Source organism: Aethalodelphis obliquidens, unplaced genomic scaffold, assembly GCF_003676395.1.
Source record: "Aethalodelphis obliquidens isolate GAN/ISIS:26980383/991018 unplaced genomic scaffold, ASM367639v1 scaffold14, whole genome shotgun sequence".
Classification (NCBI taxonomy): Eukaryota; Metazoa; Chordata; class Mammalia; order Artiodactyla; family Delphinidae; genus Aethalodelphis; species Aethalodelphis obliquidens.
The window spans coordinates 28,225,395-28,249,280 of record NW_020837958.1 but is presented as its reverse complement, the minus strand read 5'-3'; the positions used below and the strand labels follow the sequence as shown (position 1 = coordinate 28,249,280).

General features: G+C 36.8%; 1 protein-coding gene across 2 annotated transcripts in view; it reads left to right on the top strand.

The window, feature by feature from the left end:
• The window catches only part of NUCB2 (nucleobindin 2), a 47,457-nt gene extending 24,153 nt beyond the window's left edge, over window positions 1–23,304 (top strand). Inside the window, exons 6-14 of one of the 2 annotated variants that reach the window (XM_027115288.1) lie at window positions 5,474–5,577; window positions 6,403–6,588; window positions 6,784–6,874; window positions 7,468–7,526; window positions 7,624–7,716; window positions 8,927–9,016; window positions 19,547–19,717; window positions 20,003–20,084; window positions 20,511–23,304. In XM_027115288.1, the coding sequence (XP_026971089.1) occupies window positions 5,474–5,577; window positions 6,403–6,588; window positions 6,784–6,874; window positions 7,468–7,526; window positions 7,624–7,716; window positions 8,927–9,016; window positions 19,547–19,717; window positions 20,003–20,084; window positions 20,511–20,518 (884 nt within the window). In that variant the 3' untranslated portion in view covers window positions 20,519–23,304. The remainder of the gene's footprint in view (window positions 1–5,473; window positions 5,578–6,402; window positions 6,589–6,783; window positions 6,875–7,467; window positions 7,527–7,623; window positions 7,717–8,926; window positions 9,017–19,546; window positions 19,718–20,002; window positions 20,085–20,510) is intronic. The other variant, XM_027115289.1, reaches the window with a different exon arrangement.
• Window positions 23,305–23,886: the final 582 nt, after the last annotated feature.

Below are 23,886 nucleotides of genomic sequence, written 5' to 3'. Positions count from 1 at the left end.
TTTAGTGCAATATAAGGTTCACAGCAAGATTGAGGGTAAACGCAAAAAAAAAAAAAAGACATGTGTTTAGGGCTTCCCTGGTGGCACAGTGGTTGAGAGTCCGCCTGCCAATGCAGGGGACATGGGTTCGTGCCCCGGTTTGGGAAGATCCCACATGCCGCGGAGCGGCTGGGCCCGTGAGCCATGGCTGCTGAGCCTGCGCGTCCGGAGTCTGTGCTCCTCAATGGGAGAGGCCACAACAGTGAGAGGGCCGTGTACCGCAAAAAAAAAAAAAAAAAAAAAAAGATTGAGGGTAAGGTACAGAGATTTCCCATACACCCCTGTCCCCAAACGTTCATAGCCTCCCCCAATACCAACATCTCCCAACAGTGTGGTACATTTGTTACAATTGATGAACCTACACTGACACATCATAATTACCCCAAATCCATAGTTTATATTAGAGTTCACTCTTGGTGTTGTACATTCTATGGGTTTAGGCAAATTTATAATGACATGTATCAACTGTTATAGTATCATACAGAGTAGTTTCACTGCCTTAAAAATCCTCTGTGCTCTGCCTATTCATCTTTCTATATTCTTTTAATTTTAGACTATGAGAAGATTAAATAGCTATGAAGCAGAGTTTTTGAAATGTGAAGATATCTTAAAGAAAGTAATCTCATTGTTCATATGATCATCTCCATATATTCAGAGAAGGCATTTGACAAAAATTAACACCCCTTCGTAATTTTAAAAAAGTAATAAAATAGTAATCAATAGATACTTCTGTAACATGATCAGATATGTCCAACTCAGCTACACATTGGGGAAACACAAATATATTTTCTCACTAAAATCAGAAACAAAACAATGATGCTCACTGTCACCACTACTAATTAATATTGTTTTGGAGGTACTAGCCAAAGCAATTATACAAATGAAAAAATTGGAGGTAAAATAGTCGGAAAGTAGGGGATAAAACCATCTCTATTTGCAGGTAATATAATTATTCACTTGGAAAACCTAAAGAACTTGTCTGAAAAACTTAGTATATACAAAAGTAAAATTCAGCAAGGTAAACAATATACAGAAATCAGTGTTTTTCATATGTACAAACAACAGCCAGTTAGGAGATATAATGGAAGAAAAGACTCCATTTATGATACCAACAAAGATAAAACGCCCAGAATAAACCTATTAAGACATGTGCAAAACTTTCAGATAAAAACTTTAAAGTGCTCCTGAAGAACACGAAAGTAGATTTGAAAAAAGGGGAAGACATAACATCTTTTTGATACAAAGACTCAACATTATGAACATGTCAGTTCTTCTTAGGTTAATTTACAAATTTAACATGATCCAAATAAAAATGTACTTTTTTCCCCTGGCACTAGCCAAGTTAATTTTAAAGTTCATATGAGAAGGGAAATGAGCAAGAAAAGCGATGTGCCTCTGAAGAAGAACAAAGAAGAAGGACTAGATATATTAGGTATTAAAATATATCACTAAGCCTCAGACATTAGAACTCTATGGTTTTGTCATGTAAGTAGAAAGACCAGTGGAACAAAATAGAAATTCCAGAAATAAAATTAAATACATATGGAATTTAGTTTGAATTAAAGGTGGTATCTCATTATTAGTGAGATAAAGGTTTAGAAAAAAAATAAGTAGTCTTAATAGAGTTGGATAGCCATTTGGAAAAAGGTAGTTAGATTTATATCTCATATACATCAGAATAAGTGCTTATATAAATCAAAGATTTAAGTGTAGAAAATAAAACCATAAAAGCAACAGTTGACAGCATAAGTGAATTCTTTTATTGTCTTGGAATGGCCTTTCTAATTATGAATCAAAATCCAAGGGCCAGCTTTGGCAAGTGGGAGACCCTTCAGGCTGGCTCCTGTGTCCTTGTAACGTGCCCCCATAGGTTGGTTATCTGGGTGGTTCATTGTCATCAATAAATATCTGAATACTTACTAAGGGTGGAATAGCAGTTCTTAAACTTCAGATTGCATAAAAATCACCTTAGGGAGCTAGTTAAAAATGCAGATTACTGGATCTCACCTCCAGATACTCTGATTCTAGGGATGAGTAATCTGCATTTTATCTTTTTAAAATAGTTATTTATTATTTATTTATTTTTATTTTGGCTGTGCCGAGTCTTAGTTGTGGCATGCGGGCTTCTTAGTTGCTGCATGCAAACTCTTAGTTGTAGCATACATGCAGGATCTAGTTCCCCGACCGGGAATCAAACCTGGGCCCCTGCATTGGGAGCACGGAGTCTTACCCAGTGGACCACCAGGGAAGTTCCTGCATTTTAAACATGTACCTCTGGTCAATGGATCATATTGGAGAAATTGTGTAGAGCAGTAAACTCTCTGCTGGTGAATAGACTTAGAAAACAAGTACTTAGAAAACAAATACTCTTTATCCTGAAACTAAGGATATCAATGAGAGGTAAATTAACTCATACCATCCTACTTCAGCTGGTCAGACACACAAGGTAATTCCATCCTTGAAGCCAGGCCTAAGGTGGTTTGAGATTTCTTTGCCCTTAGACAACTTCCATCCCCTTAATCTTGGCAACATTTTCTTTATTCCAAGACAGCAGCTGAATTTCATTATCTAAAGTAAACTGTTTTATATGCTTAGAAAAGTTATGAGTATTTTCTCATTGATTCAAAATTTATGAATTAAAATTTCTGATAATTTGAAGGAGGGCTTAAAGCGTCTTAATTTTGCGGGGTGTGTGTGTAATTTTTAAAGTAGGCAATACATTCACATGGTTTAAAAAAACAAAGTGTAAGGGGTTTCCCTGGTGGCACAGTGGTTGAGAGTCCACCTGCCGATGCAGGGGACACTGGTTTGTGCCCCAGTCCTGGAAGATCCCACATGCCGCGGAGCGGCTGGGCCCATGAGCCATGGCCGCTGAGCCTGCGAGTCCGGAGCCTGCGCTCCGCAATGGGAGAGGCCGCAACAGTGAGAGGCCCGCGTACCGCAAAAAAAAGAAAAAAAAAAAAGTGTAAGAAAGTATATAGCAAAAAGTTCCATGATATTTTTGTACTTTATCAGTTCCCACTGCCCCTAATACCATCCTTCCTGAGTTTCTTTACTCACATATAAACAAATACAAATAAAAGTTCTTATTTTTCCTCTCTTTTATACAAAAGATACATGCAATACACGTTTGTAGCTTGTATTTTTCCTTTACTAATATATTTTGGAGATCTTTCTGTATTAGTACATAGAGACCATCATTTTTTTTAGCAACTGTGCAGATTTCCATTATATAGGTATACCATAATTTATTTACCAGACCCCTGTTGATAGATATTTGGGTTATTTCTAGTGAACACTCATGTACACATACCACTATGTATCCATGTAAGATTATCTGTAGGATAAGTTCCCCACAATGAAACTGTTAAACCAAAGGATATATGTATTTGTAATTTTGGTAGATACTGCCACCTCCACAGAGGGTGATCAATACCCATTCCCACCAGCAATAATTTCTCACAGCCTTGCTAATTATAAGTATCATCAAACTTTAGGAGTTTTGCCACTCTGTTAGATGGTATAATTGTGCAGGTTTAATATGTATTTCTCTTATTTTGAGTGAGGCTAAGTGTCTTTTCATGTATTTCAGTGATGGGTCGTATCCTTTAGGGCTAGGTTTTGTAACAGATCTTTTCTTCATAAGTAAAACTTCTAGTACAGGGCCATACTGAGAATTCAGTGAAAGCTTAGTTGAACTAAATTCAGCTGTTTCTTACTTTCTGGCATAACAATATGTTCCAGGCTCATCTTGTACTTTATACCCTGCCCTAGCCCTGGAATTAGCCATTTCTCTGAGGATTCCTGGTTCTTAATTTTAGTGCGAAATGATGTTGCAGACCAAGAGATGGCACTAGGTGTGCTCAGTACTCCTGGGATATATTTTCTTCTTGACACTTCCATAGGACAGAGATAGGAAATACATGCATGTCCATACACATATGCATGTACACACACATATATAAATATATATTCATACACATGCATATATGTGTACACATTATATATGTATGTTTAGAAATAATAAGTTCACACAGTTAGCACTAATTCCCATCCCTTTCCCCAAGTTTCTTACCTGCCTTCCATCATTTTCATGTTTGTATGTTCTTTTTTCCTAAGTGAGAACCCTGACTTCTAACAAATCAACACATGTACATATTTTGCTCAGTTCTATAATACAACTGAAATCGTCCAGAATTGCTTCACTCATTCAACTACAATACACTATAGCTTTTTTTTTTTTTTTAAGTTCTTTACAAAGAAAACTGTTGATGTTTCTTTAAAAATCAGTTATAATCAGGGACTTCCCTGGCGGTCCAGTGGTTAAGACTCTGTGCTTCCAGTGTAGGGGGCGAGGGTTTGATCCCTGGTGGAGGAACTAAGATCCCATATGTTGTACTGTGCAGCCAAAAAAAAAAGTCATAATCAATTGAATTTACTGAATTAGATTTTTATTGTTCCATAAAGGATTAATTGGAGCAGCATAAAAATAGTTCCTTCATACAAATTTTAGAGCAATTCTTTTTAGAAATTCTTCTTAGGACTTCCCTGGTGGTCCAGTGGGTAAGACTCTGTGCTCCCAATGCAGGGGGCCTGGGTACGATCCCTGGTCGGGAAACTAGATCCTGCATGCATGCTGCAGCTAAGAAGTCCGCATGCCTCAACTAAGTAGTCCGCATGCCACAACTAAGAAGCCCACATGCTGCAAGTAAGCATCCACATGCCGCAACTAAGAAGTCCACATGCTGCAAATAAAAGATCCCACATGCTGCAATTAAGACCTGGTGCAGCCAAAAGAAAAAAAATTCTTAAAAAAAAAAAAAGAGGGCTTCCCTGGTGGCGCAGTGGTTGAGAGTCCGCCTGCCGATGCGGGGGACACGGGTTCGTGCCCCGGTCCAGGGAGATCCCACATGCCGCGGAGCGGCTGGGCCCGTGAGCCATGGCCACTGGGCCTGCGCGTCCGGAGCCTGTGCTCCGCAACGGGAGAGGCCACAACAGTGAGAGGCCCACATACAGCAAAAAAAAACCAAAAAAAAAACAAAAAAAAAAAAAGAAAGAAATTCTTCTTAGACCTTTGGTGAGGATAGTATATTAGAGTTTAATTAAAAGTAGGAAATTTGGTACTTTTACAATAATGAAAAAGTTTTTACTGTAAATTATACTGTAAAAGATAGCTAACTAGTCTTTCTTGAAATAACATTAAAATGTACACATTAAATTGTATTCCATTCTAGATTCAAGGGCATTACCTTTGACTAGAATAACAATATGTACAATACTCTAAAAGAAAATACGAACTTTTAAATCTAAAACTTTGAATTTTCTTATAAAATCCTATAGGAATTAATATGAATGCTTATTCTTATGTATTATTTATATTAATGTTTCTAGCTTCTAATAATTTATTGTTTACAGTTTTCTCATTTTCTTTCAGATACAGGCATAGACCACCATGCTCTTCTAAAACAATTTGATCATCTAAATCACCTGAATCCTGAGAAGTTTGAATCTACAGATTTAGATATGCTAATCAAAGCGGTGAGACTCATTTCAAAATGTGTTGTCTTCGTTGTGCCTTTGAGGTTTTGTAATTTGACAAGTAAATTCCATGAAGTGGTAGTATAACTTTTACATATTCTCTAGAATATCTTTAAAGGGAGATAGCTTAACCCTTATTAGTATAGATAATAATGTGGACATACAGGTCTGTAATCCCTTGCAAACAATTCCAAAATCCAAAATACTATAAAAATGGAAACCTGGCTTAAATTATAGTAAGGCTATTTATAGGTTTTATTTAGCTTACTTAGTGTATTTATAGATTTTGATAAGGAAGTACTAATCTGTTTGATTACAAACTCTTCTGGGGTGTTAAACGATATGGCATATATGCCGTATGTCTTTTCTAAAATCTAGAAAATTCTTAAACACATCCTGCCTCAGAGATTTTAGATTATAATTTGTAGACCTCTCGTGTTGTACTGTATGAAGTTAGCAAATTAGATGTTCTAGCCTGGGTGTTACTAGATTTAGTTAAGTCGTTAGGAACTGTTCTAGTTCTGTATACTGTACAGATTTGATACAGTCCCTTCCTTTTTCTTCCTTTTAAAATAAATTTATATATTACTTGCTTGTAAGGAACTTCCTAAAGTTGAAGCTAGCTTTGAACTTTTAGTTTCTTTGAATGCCTACATCTCTGAGAGTAATAATGACTAAAATAGAAGGGTAAAATTTAAAACAGAAGTCAAATATGTTTTGGCCCTCCTATGCTACCTTCTGTTAGAGAGTATGCTATATGCAAGAAAGCCTTTATTTATATTTTTCAAGCACATCTTCTTATTTAATTTAAAAATTGAATTATAGGCTACAAGTGATCTGGAACACTATGATAAAGCTCGACATGAAGAATTTAAAAAATATGAAATGATGAAAGAACATGAAAGGAGAGAATATTTAAAAACACTGAATGAAGAAAAGAGAAAAGAAGAAGAATCTAAATTTGAGGAAATGAAGAGAAAGCATGAAAGTCATCCCAAAGTTAATCATCCAGTAAGGATTATGACTTTGTAAAACCATAGTTAGATGAAGATACTTCTTTGTGCCAGATAGTAGAATTTTATAAGTTACTAGTACTTAAAATCTTGATTCTTAATTCTGCAAAGTTTTTCAATTTTATATTTTATTTTGAGCCTATATACATAGATTATAGTTTGTCTTGAGTGGTTTTTTAAAATTGATTCACAGGGAAGCAAAGATCAACTAAAAGAAGTGTGGGAAGAGACTGATGGATTGGATCCTAATGACTTTGACCCCAAGACATTTTTCAAATTACATGGTAACAGATTTGATACAATATTAATATTTATATCTTTTGTTTGAAAAATTATAGATGCTTTACTCTTAATTGACTTCTGCCAAGGTTTGCTAATCGAGTCCTATTGATAGTAAACATTTAGAGTTTTCCTCTAGGGTAGTATAGTAGTCTTTATTGCTGGTCTGCAGTATAAAATATTTTAGGTCAGTAGCTATGTCTTTATACTTGCTTTTACTTTTGAGTCATTTTATGACTTATTACAAGTTTCTCTGTAAAATGAAGGCATTTCTGTGACTAGCTAGGTTATATCTAATGGACTTTATGCTGTAATATTAAAATTTACTTTTAGTCTTATAGCATATTGCTTCACTTTATATTTTAGTTAATATATATATTTTTCTAAATAACTATGTTGAATTATGAATAAGTAGTGAATTGTTATCAGTTGGACTGATCTGAGGCTTCATAAAAAAGAAGGATACCTTTTTCTGTAGCATGTTGATGCTTCGTGTTAAGTAATACTTTTGCAAACCATTAGTAATTAGTTGTATTTTAACTATCAATTTTCTAAGGCATTAAAATCAGTTTTTGCATTTGTAACTTTTAAACTTTAGATGTCAATAGTGATGGCTTCCTAGATGAACAAGAATTAGAAGCCCTATTTACTAAAGAGGTAAATGAGTTCATTAAGTATTCAGTGGTTTTGCTCTGTCTTTTTTCCTTCTATTATCTTCCTTTCTTTTATGTTGGTTTTAAATTTTTCTTTTTAGTTGGAGAAAGTATATGACCCCAAAAATGAAGAGGATGATATGGTAGAAATGGAGGAAGAAAGGCTTAGAATGAGGGAACATGTAATGAATGAGGTATGTTTGAAAAGTTTATCTGTTACTTCTGTGGAGTTTTCAAGTTCTTGCAATAAATCTTATTGTAAAATGGAAAATAAATATATATAATATTTAATTGGATTTTGCATTTTTGATCCAGAACAGTCAGTAGGTTCCCTTAGTGTAAATAAAATTATTTTGTAACTGCTTTAAAATATTTTAAAATACTAAGATGCTGCTGCATATAAAAGAATGCTGTAAAGCATTCTTTTAGAAGTAAAAAATAATTATTATTGTAGTCCATTATTTGATATTGTAAATGCTGTATTCGTTTTTGCTAAGAAATTTAAAAACTCAATACCTTAATGGTTTATAACAACAAGTATTTATTTCTTGTTCACATTACTAAGCTGAAAACTCTGAAATAGCTATCATAGGCAGGGTAACTTAAGCCCACTTTTTTGTTGTTTTGTTTTGTTTGTTTATTTGTTTTTGGCTGCACCACGTGGCTTGTGGGGTCAGCTTTTGGGATCTTAGTTCCCTGACCAGGGATCGAACCAGGGTCCTTGGCAGTGAAAGCACAGAGTCCTAACCACTGGACCACCAGGGAATTCCCCAAGCCCACTGTTTTGCTTCAGTGATTTTCACCTGTTATTTGAGCTATTTATGGTAAATTGGGATTTTTGTTGAGTGCTGGCTTCCAAGTAACAAATTAATTTCTTTGGCCATCATAGAGTTCACTTTTGTAACTGAATTTGCCATAGTCTATAAGAGCCATTAAACAAGGTTTGGAAAGGTTGTCAACTTTAGCTTTGATTTAGTTAGTTGTTTGTTTTTAGGAAAACATTGTTGAGAGCATTTTAACTTAAACTCCTTTACTCTTGGCTAAAACAGTCTTCTTTCTGGAAAGATTGTTTTTCTTGCCCAAGCACTTGGCTTTGAAAGGAGGTGTGGTGAGTAAGGAAAACAATACTAGTCTACCCAGTCATATCAGCAGACTCAAACTTGGTGATCTTTGGGGGTATCAGTTATTTTCAAATTTGAATTATATAGAAGAAAAAGTTATCTATTTTCTGATTCTAGGATAATGTTGAGTGTCCTGTTTTGATTTTTTCCCTCAGTTTCTCTGGATGTTAGGCTAGCCCTAATTGCTGTATATTTATGTAGTAGCATCTGTTAGAAGAATTTCTAGTATCTACATAATGTGAAAGAGTTATTTTATTTTACACGTACACTTTCCTTTAATCAGGTTGATACTAACAAAGACCGATTGGTGACTCTAGAAGAGTTTTTGAAAGCTACAGAAAAAAAGGAATTCTTGGAGCCAGACAGCTGGGAGGTAATAGAACCTACGTGAAATGGGATGTATCGTTCAAGAAATTCTACATCAGTCTATTCTGCTTTTAACTTTTATTCGCCATTATGTTTGCATGTATAGTTTTACCATCTTGGCTTTTCATATGAAATTTCACTATAAAATAATGAACTTGATTTCTTGCAAAGCGGGGACAATTGATCTCTATTGGTAATCACATTGCATGTAATTGTGTCTTTCTAAAATCGTCCTTTTTTTCTTTTTGCGATACGCGGGGCTCTCACTGTTGTGGCCTCTCCCGTTGCGGAGCACAGGCTCCGGACGCGCAGGCTCAGCGGCCATGGCTCACGGGCCCAGCCGTTCCGCGGCATGTGGGATCTTTCCGGACCGGGGCACGAACCCGTGTCCCCTGTATCGGCAGGCGGACTCTCAACCACTGTGCCACCAGGGAAGCCCTAAAATCGTGCTTTTTTTATGTGTAAAATATGTTCATTCTTGAAAATTAAAAATATGGATACAGTTAAAGTATGAATTAGAGGTTACATGTAATTCTACCATCCGGAGGTAGACACTTAAATTATGCATTGTGTTATGCCAGTTTGGAAATCGTTTGTATATTTAGTATATGTATATATAGCATACAGTGAATAAATAGTATACTGTCCCATTTTTAGCTTACATATACACATAAATTCATATCTATATATTTTTTAAATGGCTTCATATATTCACTATATAAATGACTTTGTATGTTTGTGAAATTCTGTTTTTTAAAAATATAACTATTTCATGAACATTTCAATGCCATGTCTCAAAATCTCGATTTGAAAAATGACCACTTAGCATGCAGTTGTGTGGTTGTAACATAATTTATATAGCCGTTCTTCCAGATTCAGACATTATGGGTCAATTCTAATTTTTTTTTACTGTGATAAATAACATTATGATGACTATCCATTTGTTCATGCATTTGGGGGCATCTGTGATGATTTCCCTGGGATTAATTCCTAGGAATAGAACTATTCTCAAGTTTTATGAACATTTTTTAGTTTCTAAATATATCTGTCAAATTGCTCCTGAAAAGTATTTGAATTTATACCGTGGTTTACTGTGTATAAGTGAGTGCATACACATCTTGAACAGAATAGTTGAGCGGTACCAAACAAAGTAGATTGAAAAAAGAACATTGTCGACAGGTGCATGCCGCGGCTATCAGCGTGGACACCAGCGACAGGCATGAAATGCTAAGGCTGCTACTGCAGCCACCAAGAGGCCTGTGTGCAAGCACAGGTCACTATCCACACCACCCTGGGAGCCTGTGCAGCCCGCCACTGCCAGGGTCCGGTGATCCAGAGAAAACTTCCCCAGGAGAACACACAGCATGCCTCAGGCTATTGCAACGTCATGTCAGCCTCTGCCGCTGCAGGCTCACCCCGCATTCCATACCCCTCCCTCCCCACCGGCCTGAGTGAGCCAGAGCCCCCTAATCAGCTGCTACTTTAACCCCATCCTGGCTGGGCAAAGAACAGACGCCCTCAGGCGACCTGCATGCAGAGGCAGGGCCAAATCCAAAGCTGAACCCTAGGAGTTGTGTGAACAAAGAAGAGAAAGGGAAATTTCTCCCAGCAGCCTCAGGAGCAGCGGATTAAATCTCCACAATCAACTTGATGTACCCTGCATCTGTGGAATACCTGAATAGACAACGAATCATCCTAAAATTGAGCTGGTGGACTTTGGGAGCAACTGTAGACTTGGGGTTTGCTTTCTGCATCTAATTTATTTCTGGTTTTATGTTTATCTTAGTTTAGTAATTCGAGTTTATTATCATTGGTAGATTTGTTTATTGATTTGGTTGCTCTCTTCCTTTTTTTTTTATATAGATATTTTTTTCCTTTTTCTCTTTTTGTGAGTGTGTATGTGTATGCTTCTTTGTGTGACTTTGTCTGTATAGCTTTGCTTTTACCATTTGTCCTAGATAATCTGTCTGTCCGTTTTTTTTGTTTGTTTTTTTTAGTATAGTTTTTATTGCTTGTTATCATTGGTGGATTTGTTATTTGGCTTGGTTGCTCTCTTCTTTGTTTCTTTCTTTTTTTATTACTTTTTAATTTATTTTATTTATTTAATTTTTTTTTGCGGTATGCGGGCCTCTCACTGTTGTGGCCTTTCCCGTTGCGGAGCAACAGGCTCCAGATGCGCAGGATCAGCGGCCATGGCTCACGGGCGCAGCCGCTCCGCGGCATGTGGGATCTTCCTGGGCCGGGGCACGAACCCGTGTCCCCCGCATCGGCAGGCGGACTCTCAACCATTGCGCCACCAGGGAAGCCCTAATCTATTTTATTTTTAATAATTTTTAAAAATTTTTTATTTTAATTATTTCCTTCCTTCCTGCCTCCCTCCCTCCCTCCCTTCCTTCCTTCCTACAGGTGTCAGGCCTGTGCCTCTGAAATAGGAGAGCTGAGTTCAGGACAGTTGGTCCACCAGAGACCTCCCGGCTTCACGTAATATCAAATGGGGAAAACTCTCCCAGAGATCTCCATCTCAAAGCTAAGACCCAGCTCCACTAAACGACCAGCAAGCTACAGTTCTGGACACTGTATGCCAAACAACTAACAAGACAGGAACACAACCCCACCCATTAGCAGAGAGGCCGCCTAAAATCATAATAAGGTCACAGACACCCCAAAACACACCACCGGACGTCATCCTACTCACCAGAAAAGCAAGATCCAGCCTCATCCACCAGAGCATAGGCACCAGTTCCCTTGACCAGAAAGGCTGCACAACCCACTGAACCAACCTTAGCCACTGGGAGCAGACACCAAAAACAACAGGAACTACGAACCTGCAGCCTGCAAAAAGAAGACCCCAAACACAGTAAATTAAGCAAAATGAGAAGACAGAGAAACACACAGCAGATGAAGGAGCAAGGTAGAAACCCACCAGACCAAACAAATGAAGAGGAAATAGGCAGTCTACCTGAAAAAGAATTCAGAGTAATGATAGTAAAGATGATCCAAAATCTTGGAAACTGAATGGAGAAAATACAAGAAACGTTTAACAAGGACCTAGAAGAACTGAAGAGAAAACAAACAATGATGAACAACAAAATAACTTAAATTAAAAATTCTCTAGAAAGGGGCTTCCCTGGTGGCACAGTGGTTGCGGGTCCACCTGCTCATGCAGGGGGCACAGGTTCATGCCCCGGTCCAGGAGGATCCCACGTGCCGTGGAGTGGCTGGGCCCGTGAGCCATGGCCGCTGAGCCTGCATGTCTGGAGCCTGTGCTCTGCAATGGGAGAGGCCACAGCAGTGAGAGGCCTGCGTACCGCAAAAAAAAAAAAAAAAATTCTCTAGAAGGAATCAGTAGCAGAATAACTGAGGCAGAAGAACAGATAAGTGACCTGGAAAATAAAATAGCAGAGCAGAATAAAGAAAAAAGAATGAAAACAATTGAGGACAGTCTCAGAAACCTCTGGGACGACATTAAATGCACTAACATTCAAATTATAGGGGTCCCAGTAGAAGAAGAGAAAAAGAAAGGGACTGAGAAAATATTTGAAGAGATTATAGTTGAAAACTTCCCTAATATGGGAAAGGAAATAGTCAGTCAAGTCCAGGAAGCACAGAGAGTCCAATACAGGATAAATCCATGGAGGAACATGCCAACACACATATTAATCAAATGATCAAAATTTAAATACAAAGAAAAAATATTAAAAACAGTAAAGGAAAGCAACAAATAACATATAAGGGAATCCCCATAAAGTTAACAGCTGATCTTTAAGGAGGAGCTCTGCAAGCCAGAAGGGAGTGGCAGGACATATTTAAAGTGATGAAAGGGAAAAACCTACAACCAACATTACGCTACCCAGCCAGGAACTCATTCAGATTCAACGGAGAAATTAAAACCTTTACAGACAAGCAAAAGCTAAGAGAATTCAGCACCGCCAAACCAGCTTTACAACAAATACTAAAGGAACTTCTCTAGGCTGGAAACACAAGAGAAGGAAAAGACCTACAATAACAAACCCAAAACCATTAAGAAAATGGTAATAAGAACATACATATTGAAAACTACTGTAATCGTAAATGGATTAAATGCTCCAACCAAAAGACATAGACTGGCTGAATGGATACAAAGACAAGACCTGTATATATGCTGTCTACAAGAGACCCACTTCAGACCTAGGGACACATACAGACTGAAAGTGAAGGGATGGAAAAAGATATTCCATGCAAATAGAAATCAAAAGAAAGCTGGAGTAGCAATTCTTATATCATAAAACAGACCTTAAAATAAAGACTATTACAAGAGACAAAGAGGGACACTACATAATGATCAAGGGATCAATCCAAGAGGAAGATATAACAATTGTAAAGATTTATGCACCCAACATAGGAGCACCTCAATACATAAGGCAAATGCTAACAGCCATAAAAGGGGAAATCAACAGTAACACCACCATAGTAGGGGGCTTTAACACCCCACTTTCACCAATGGACAGATCATCCAAAATGAAAATAAATAAGGAAACACAAGTTTGAAATGATACATTAAACAAGATGGACTTAATCACTATTTATAGGACATTCCATCCAAAAACAACAGATTATACTTTCTTCTCCAGTGCTCATAGAACATTCTCCAGGATAGATCATATCTTGGGTCACAAATCAAGCCTTGGTAAATTTAAGAAAATTGAAATTGTATCAGGTATCTTTTCCGACCACAATGCTCTGAGACTAGATATCAATTACAGGAAAAAATGTAAAAAGTACAAACACATGGAGGCTAAACAATACACTACTAAAGAACCAAGATATCACTGAAGAAATCAAAGAGGAAATCAAACAATACCTAGAGACAAATGACAATGAAAACACGATGACCCAAAACCTATGGGATGCAGCAAAAGCAGTTCTAAGAGGGAAGTTTATAGCTATACAATCCTACCTCAAGAAACAAGAAACATCTCAAATAAAGCAACCTAACCTTACACCTAAAGCAGTTCGAGAAAGAATAACAAAAAAACCCAAAGTTAGCAGAAGGAAAGAAATCATAAACATCAGATCAGAAATAAATGAAAAAGAAATGAAGGAAACAGTAGGAAAGATCAAGAAAACTAAAAGCTGGTTCTTTGAGAAGATAAACAAAATTGATAAACCATTAGCCAGACTCATCAAGAAAAAAAGGGAGAAGACTCAAATCAATAGAATTAGAAATGAAAAAGGAGAAGTAACAACTGACACTGCAGAAATAGGAAGGATCATGAGAGATTACTATAAGAAACTATATGCCAATAAAATGGACAACCTGGAAGAAATGGACAAATTCTTAGAAGAGCACAACCTTCCGAGACTGAACCAGGAAGATAGAAAATATAAATAGTCCAATCACAAGCACTGAAATTGAGGCTGTGATTAAAAATCTTACAACAAACAAAAGCCCAAGACCAGATGGCTTCACAGGTGAATTCTATCAAACATTTAGAGAAGAGCTAACACCCATCCTTCTCAAACTCTTCCAAAATATAGCAGAGGGAGGAAAACTCCCAAACTCATTCTACGAGGCCACCATCAGCCTGATATCAAAACCAGACAAAGATGTCACAAAGAAAGAAAACTACAGGCCAATATCACTGATGAACATAGATGCAAAAATCCTCAACAAAATACTAGCAAACAGAACGCAACAGCACATTAAAAGGATCATACACCATGATCAAGTGGGGTTTATCCCCGGAATACAAGGATTCTTCAATATACGCAAATCAATCAATGTGATAAAATATATTAACAACTTGAAGGAGATAAACCATATGATCATCTCAATAGTTGCAGAAAAAGCTTTTGACAAAATTCAACACCCATTTATGATAAAAACCCTCCAGAAAGTAAGCAGAGGGGGAACTTACCTCAACATAATAATGGCCATATATTACAAACCCACAGCCAACATGCCCCGGTCCGGGAGGATCCCGCATGCCGTGGAGCGGCTGGGCCCGTGAGCCATGGCCGCTGAGCCAGCGCATCTGGGGCCTGTGCTCCGCAAGGGGAGAGGCCACAACAGTGAGAGGCCCGTGTACCACAAAAAAAAAAAAAAAAAAAGAATGACATTAGAATATTCCCTAACACCATACACAAAAATAAACTCAAAATGGATTAAAGACCTAAATGTAAGGCCAGGTAGTATAAAACTCTTAGAGGAAAACATAGGCAGAACACTCTATGACATAAATCACAGCAAGATCCTTTTTGACCCACCTCCTAGACAAATGGAAATAAAAACAAAAATAAATGGGACCTAAATGAAAATTAAAAGCTTTTTCACAGCAAAGGAAACCATAAAGAAGACCAAAAGACAACCCTCAGAATGGGAGAAAATATTTGCAAATGAAGCAACTGACAAAGGATTAATCTCCAAAATTTACAAGCAGCTCATGCAGCTCAATATCAAAAAAACAAACAACCCAATCCAAACATGGACAGAAGACATAAATAGACATTTCTCCAAAGAAGATATACAGATTGCCAACAAACACATGAAAGGATGCTCAACATCACTAATGATTAGAGAAATGCAAATCAAAACTATAATGAGGTATCACCTCACACCAGTCAGAATGGCCATCATCAAAAAATTTACAAACAGTAAATGCTAGAGTGGGTGTGCAGAAAAGGGAACCTTCTTGCACTGTTGGTGGGAATGTAAATTGATACAGCCACTTTGGAGAACAGTATGGAGGTTCCTTCAAAAACTAAAAATAGAAATACCGTAAGACCCAGCAATCCCACTACTAGACATATACCCTGAGAAAACCATAATTCAAAAAGAGTCATGTACCCCAATATTCTTTGCAGCTCTATTTACAACAGCCAGGACATGGAAGCAACCTAAGTGTCTATTGACGAATGGATAAATAAGATGTGGCACATATATACAATGGAATATTACTCAGCCATAAAAGGAAACGAAATTGAGTTATTTGTAGTGAGGTGGATGGACCTAGAGTCTGTCATACAGAGTGAACTAAGAAAGAGAAAAACATATACCGTATGCTAACACACATATGTGGAATCTAAAATATATATATGGTTCTGAAGAACCCAGGGGCAGGACAGGAATAAAGACACAGACGTAGAGAATGGACTTGAGGACACGGGGGTGGGGGAAGGGTAAGCTGGGACGAAATGAGAGAGTGACGTAGACATATATACACCACCAAATGTAAAATAGATAGCTAGTGGGAAGCAGCCGCATAGCACAGGGAGATCAGCTCGGTGCTAGAGGGCTGGGATAGGGAGGGTGGTAGGGAGACACAAGAGGGAGGAGATATGGGGATATATGTATATGTATAGCTGATTCACTTTGTTATAAAGCAGAAACTAACACACCATTGTAAAGCAATTATACTCCAATAAAGATGTTAAAAAAAAAAAAAAGAACATTGTCCTTTCCTATATAAAATAAAAATATTACCTTTTTAATTAGTTTGAGATAGGATGGCCAACTGTCCTGGTTTACCCGGACTGTGGAGTTTCCCAGGATGCGGAACTTTTCAGCGTTACAACCTGGACAATCCTGGACAAATTGGGACGATTGGTCATCTTAGTTTGAGGTTAAAGAAATCAGCTTCTTTTTTGTTGTAAGTTTTTGTCTAACGTTTGAACTATTTCTGGACATTGGTGAAGAAAAAGAATGCTAAGATTATTTGAACATGAATTCCCTTGAGTGCTTCTGGTGAACTGGATCAATAGACAATTATATACCTTTTTCACTTCGGCATAATTTCAGATTTACAAAAAAGTTGCAAGTATGAACAAGGAATTCCTGAATACCTTTCACCCAGATTTCCCATTTTACTACATTTGCTTTCTCCCTCCTTTTCTCTCTTTCTCTATTTTTAATCTGTGTGTGTGTATTTATATATAACATCTATAATTATTTTTGAGAGTAAGTTGCACACGATGCTGCTTTAACCTTAAATACTTGAGTGTGTATTTTTTGCAAACAAAGATTTATCTTACATAATCACAATAAGATTATCAATGCTACGCACAAAATACTATTCTCTAATCTCTAGATTTTATTGAGATTTTTGTCAATTTTTCCTGTATTGGTCTTCATAGCAAAAGAAAATCCAAGTTCATGCATTGGATTTAGTTGTAATGTCTTTCTAGTCTACTTTAATCTGAAACAGTTCCTGAGTCTTTGTATCTCATAGCATTGATATTTCTGAAAATTACAGACCAGTTATTTTGTAGAATGTCCCTCATTTTGAATTTGTCTGGTGTTTCCTTATGATTCCTACTTTTGATAGGAATATCACTGAAGTGATGCTAAGTGCATCATATCAAGAATCATATGCTGCTGATTATTTCCATAACTGGCAATGTTAACTTTGCTTATTTGGTTAAGGTGGTGTCTACCAGGTTTTCCCACTGTAAAATTACTATTTTACCTTTTGTAATTTGAAAAGTATCTTGTCTATCCCACCATACTGCTAGAATCAGAAGTCAGCTTAAAAAAAAAGATCACTCAACATCATATCAAAAGTATTTCCAAATACTATTTGTAAGAATTGTTTTAATAACTATGGAGGTGCTTAACTGTTTTCTGAGGGTTAGACATATAGGTTATTTCCAGTCTTTTATTGTTATTTAAAAAGATAGTGCTGCTATAAACACATTTTTATATAAAGTTTTTATGTGTTCAGGATTATTTTCTAAGATAAATTCTCAATGTAGCATTACCAGGACCAAGGGAATATTTTTAAGGTTGTTGATATACTTCGTAAAAGTGCTTTTCAGAAGAATTGTACCAATTTACATTTCCACCAATAAAAAAAGAGATTGCTCTACTTTTTAAAAAGGTATTGTCTTTGGGGATATACTTTGAGACTCATTATCTACGGGGTTTAGCATGCATTGATGAATCTAGCCAGAATAAATTGTTACTGTGACTGTTGACAAATGGTGATTTTCTAATCATCATTCCTTAGTTGGCTTTCCGCTGTAGGTGGAAAAAGCCAATATTCCCTTTGACTTTCCACTGTAGCTGTTCCTTCTCCCTTCTCTAGTTGTTTATATCAATGTAGACTCTTGGCTTCTTATTTTATTCAGTAAACTTGAATTCTTACTGTCATTTGTTTTCAATGCTCAAATTGTCCCTGATTTGGCTAGTAGGAGTTTCCTCAGACTGGCTTTTGTGTCCTTCAGGCATGTCCCTATCATTCTTTGAGGACTTCCTTACTTTTTAGCGTAATAAGGTGTCCAAGGCTCATCTTGTTCTTTCTCTGCCCTACCTCTGGACTCAGACATTTTTCTGAGGAGCACTGGTTCCTTTTAGTGGAGATCAATATTACAGTCCAGGATCTGGACACTGGATTTGCTCCTTGCTACTGGAGTGCCATTGCTTCTAGGTCTTATCAAGTAACAGAGTTGAGGAATTAAAAAAAAATATATATATATATATAAAAAATATATATTTATAGTATGTGTATATATATATATGCATGCATGCACATATGTATATAGACACATCTACACATTTATATTCATTTTTATATTTTAGCTATCAAGAGGTATTAAAACTCATGAGTTCATACTGATATCTCCTTAAATTTCAATCTAACGCTTCTACTTGCAATACATTCTTTTTCTTTTTCCATATTTCATACAAAGCCTGGCTCTCATTTTCCACAATAATATTGTATTTATTTGTTCAATCCTAAGATGTACGAAGAGTTTCAGAATTGCTAATCGATGCCTCTGCAAAGCCAGACTTTAATGTTTTTTACAGTTTTTTTTGTTGTTTTAGCCTAAGGGCATATAGTCCAAATGCTGTGATCAAAAGTTTCTGGGGGGGCTTCCCTGGTGGCGTAGTGGTTGAGAGTCCGCCTGCCGATGCAGGGGACACGGGTTCGTGCCCCGGTGTGGGAGGAGGAGCGGCTGGGCCCGTGAGCCATGGCCGCTGAGCCTGCGCGTCCGGACGGAGTCTGTGCTCCGCAACAGGAGAGGCCGCAGCGGTGAGAGGCCCGCGTACCGCAAAAAAAAAAAAAGTTTCTTGGGTTAGTTCTTTTCTCCTGCCCCCTTCTGTGGATTGTTTTATTCACTTAAAATAAAAGTATTATTTGTTTCTATTTGTATTCAATTTGGAGAGGTTTTCTGTCCTTGTGGATTTTTATTTATTTTCTTTTTTTCTTTGAGTATGTGAAACATTGATATGTTTCCAACAATCAAATCTGTGCAAAAAAAGGCATATTCAAAGGAGTGTGATTTTTTTTTTTCCCACATTGTCTTTGTCCTTTCCACCCAGTTCTCCCCTTACTCTGTAGGTAACCAGTCTTATTAGTTTCTGGATTTTCCTTCCTGTTATATCTTTTGCCCAAATAAGTGCAAGTGTGTATATTCTTATTTCCCTTTCTTTCTTACCCAAAAGATATAATACTATAGATATTCTTTTGTACTTTGCTAAGCATAGAATTTTAAAGCTGAATCAGACCTTTTTGTTTTCTTTCTAAGGTTTTTCTTTTCTCATTTCTTTGTCTTTTAGACATTGGATCAACAACAGTTCTTCACAGAGGAAGAACTGAAGGAATATGAAAATCTTATCTCCATACAAGAAACTGAACTTAAGAAAAAGGCAGATGAGCTTCAGAAACAAAAAGAAGAGCTACAACGTCAGCATGACCAACTTGAGGCTCAGAAGCTGGAATACCATCAGGTGATATTTTGTAAAAAGGCTTGTGGCATTAAAAAGGATTTTAGGGGCTTTGCTACAAGCCTGTGTTTTTGTAATATATTTTAATTAGCTGTCGTATTTTAAATTTTAGTATTTTTTAAACTGCATTTTTTTAAACTTCCTTGTTGAATATTAATCTAAATTATAGAACGTAAATATCCCATTTTGGAAAACAATTTTCAGTTTGTTGTGCATTGTCAATGGTCATACATATCAGAGAAAATCAAATAACACTTACTTTTAAGGCATTCTTTTTCCATTCACTAGGTTTTACAGCAGATGGAACAAAAAAAATTACAACAAGAAATTTCCCCATCAGTGCCTGGTGGAGAATCAAAGATCCAGCCACGTATGTAATTTTGTTTATTTGTTTGTTTGTTTGAGGAAATTAAAAAATTGAATAAATAGAAATTCACATTTATTACAAATATAATTTCAAATCATTAATATCTGTGCTATTTTCTGTTTATTTGTGGAAATAGAGCAATTTGTGTTACAGAAAAATGAAAAAGCCTCTCAAATTTGTATACATCAGTACATTTCAAAAGCTATATAATTTGATAGCCATATGCATGGTGAAATGATTTTTTTCAGTATTATTCATAATTCTTCCTAATCAGTTATTGATACTATCACAGAATATGTTTTTTAATTGTAATCAGTGATTAACTAAACATAGTTAAAAAGCAAATACTCAGTATATCTAAGTATAAAAGAATATTCAGAATAAAGGAAGATACCTTTAAAATGAGGGCTTTTTTTTTTTTTTGAACAGGCATTTAAAGTCCAAAGTCCGCCAGAACTTAGAATAAAATTGTTACATCATCATGTGTGTCATCTTTTTACCTCCCTTCCTTTTCCTCTGCTCAGTAAATATTTTAAAGCATATATGGAATAAAGGAAGATACTTTTTAAATGAGAACGTATTTTTTTTTTTTTGGACACAGATGTTTAAGGATTGAAGTCTACCAGAACCAGGAAGGAAACAAACTCAATACCTGCTCTCATTTTCATACCTCTTTTCTTTTTCCTTTGTTCTCCTTTAGTGATTTAATTAAGTGGCTTTATGCCATAATTTAATGAAACTATTAGTACCTATTTAAGTGAGAAAGCGCCACCCACTGCTTTTAAAATAAATTGTTTTCTCTTATTCATAAAGGTAAATACTCTTTTATGGGTGCTTATCATCCCCTCTCTCAATAAAAGCTCTTTGATATTAATAATTCTTCTCCTGAGAAGACCATAGTATTCCCCAGTGTGTGTTGGTAACTTTTTCCTACTTTCAGCAATCTTAACTGCTAGAAATTCTTCAACCAAACAGCTCTTGCTACCACTTAAGTTCATTTTTCATTTACAATTTTGCTTTATACTCTATCATTCAAGATCAGGTTTTGCTACATATAACAGAAAACCCAAAGATAATGGTGGTTTAAACTGAATAAGAACTTCTGCCTTTTACATAGAAGAAATCTGGAAGTAGGTGATGTACAGGTTCCTATCTTTCTCCTCTGCTCTCCCCAGTGCATAGTTTTTATTCTCGAGTTATTTCATTCTCAGGGTCCAAGATGGCTCTTGGACGCAGTGGGGAAGGGCAACAAAAGGAATGTCCCCCAGTTGAATCAGCTTCCTTGATGCAGTTTTCCCAGAGAACCACATAGCATTTGAATTTACATCTCATTGGCCAGAGCTGTGTCACATGGCCATCTAGCTGCTAGGGAAGCTGAGAAATCCATTTGGCAATGGGACAGGCTAAAAGTTAGGATTCTTTTAGGAAGGTTTCCCTTTAAGAAGGGAAGAGGGAATGTTTGGTAGGCAACTTACAGCTTTAATTTAAACAGCCTTTTGGTTACCTAAATATCTATGTACATTCTTCCAAAACAGAAACCGCTCACTTCCCTCACCTCAAAAGGAAACCACCAAAGCCCAATCTATTATTGCATGTAGTTCAAAGCCCATGACATCTGAGTATAGTCCCCTCCATCAGGTTAGGATGTGGTTTTTTTATGTTCTGGTCATCTACAAACTAAAAAGCAACATGTCTGCCCCCTGAGCACCATATGCATAATGGGATAGATACAGGATAACTGCAATAAAATCAACCTTTTAGAAAAGGGGAAAACAGGAAACAGAGCAGTCATCTTTCCATAACAATTAAAAAAATACTGCTTGGCAAAAATAGCAAGGTCTCTCTGCTCTGTCCATAAATATATTCTTCGGTTTTTCTATTAGGCAACCCCTGCTTCACCTTTCTGGGAGGAACTCCCTTGTCTAATGTCCTCAGGGGCCCTTGGCATTGCCCTCTAGGATGTTTTTATTGCCCATTAACCTTCAAGGACGCAAGTGGGCATTGGGAAGTGTCCTCTTCTGGAAGGCTGGACAGTCTTCGCACTTCACTTCCTGTTATTGTGGGTTTGGGGCCTTGGGATTGTTTCAGATAGTTACAGGCTGTTTCAGGCCAGGTTTAGGGTTTTTGTTTGTTTTTGTTTCGTTTTGCTTTTTGGCAAAACAGTTCCCTCAAAAGTTGTACGTTTCTGGTCTGTTTTCTTCAATTATTACCAGGAGAAACCACAGAGATCTTGTCAAGACATATTTAACAAAGAACCTCATCTTTTGCTTGCTGGCCTCTGTGTTCTTTTCTCCTGTTGGGTCTTAAATGAATGGTACCCACTTGGGATTGTTTTAAACTATAGGCTTGGATGGGATAACAGCAGTCTTAATCTGATCTTTTTCCTTAGGATGGCTCCCATTATTTGGCAGAAAATTCTTAAGGGAAGGTTCTTGGAAAGGTTGTGAAAGCTTTAGCGCTTCCTCAGAACCTTTACTTACAACTGTTTCAGTTTAGAGTACGGTAGTACAGTAAGTGACTTTTTCAATTCTTCAGGGCTCCAGATTTGGGACTTTATCAATTTATTTGGTAGATAGAGAGCAGTTCTCTCGGCAAAGCTATATTGCCTTCCATCTCTGCAGACTTGCTTACCTTAGCCCGAGCCACATCTCTCCTGTAGCACTTTTCTGAAAGAGGCAAGGCGCAGCCCACACATGCTATCATTCTGAAATTCTACCACCATTTTCTCTGATACCTTAACCTCAGTTGGCATGAAGTATCACTGCCCCAAACCCTGCCTTCTTAACTAAGCCAATTCCATTTTTTCAGATCCTTTTACTTGCTGCACCTTACTTCTAGCTACCAAATTCTGTATAGGTTAAGATTCTTCATTGTAAGTAATAGAATCATCTTCAGCTACTAAACAGAATGGGATTGATGGGGGGGGAGCAGTATAGATAGATAGCTCACAGAATCTTTGGGAGGGCTGAAAGAACGGAACTTAGGCTGAGCTTCTAGGAACTGCATCATGAGACTGGGCTGCCAAAGAAGCTGCTGCTTTTGGAACCATCAAGAAGCTGCCTGCTAAATCAGGAAGCCACCTGCCATATTAGGAAGTCATGAAGTTGCCAGCTCCAGAACCACACCACCTCTGCCTTGCTTTGTGTCAGCAAAAATGGGTATTTCATGTCCTGCTTCTCTCCCCATGTAATTCAGTTCTGAGTAAAAGTTTCAAGTGAGTACATCTGATTGTTTGGACCAATCATATCTGGAACCCTAGCTGCAAGGGAGGTTGGGAAATAATATTTAATTTCCTACCCCTGTAGTACAGGAATGCATGTTTAAAGCTGTTGAGTGAACAAATCCACTGTAATACCTCAAAAATTTACACTGTTTCTTTTAACATTAATAATTTTTAAAACTCTTAGTTCTCATTTTACAAATTTAAAAATAATCATTGCATACTCCTCCAAACACTTCAGATTTTTTTCCTTAAATCATGGATCCCAAAATTAAATAGAGGAATCTAGAAAAGTTATGCTTATATGTAGCTTAAAAAAACCCACAGAAATCACTCAGGAGACTAATGCTATGTTTCTTTAGAGATAGAAAAGAATTCCTATCTCTGTTGTTTAAATTGTAGCAAATATTTTTAAATGCTCTGGGATATCCTTTTGTTGATGACTCTATCTGTAAGCGTTATTGTGATAAGACAGGGATTCATCTAGGATAAATTTTTTTAGATGGTGGACTAGGGTCAAATCAGAAAGTAATTGGAGACAATAATATTGTACTTTTATGAAATGTGACAAATATCAATACAACA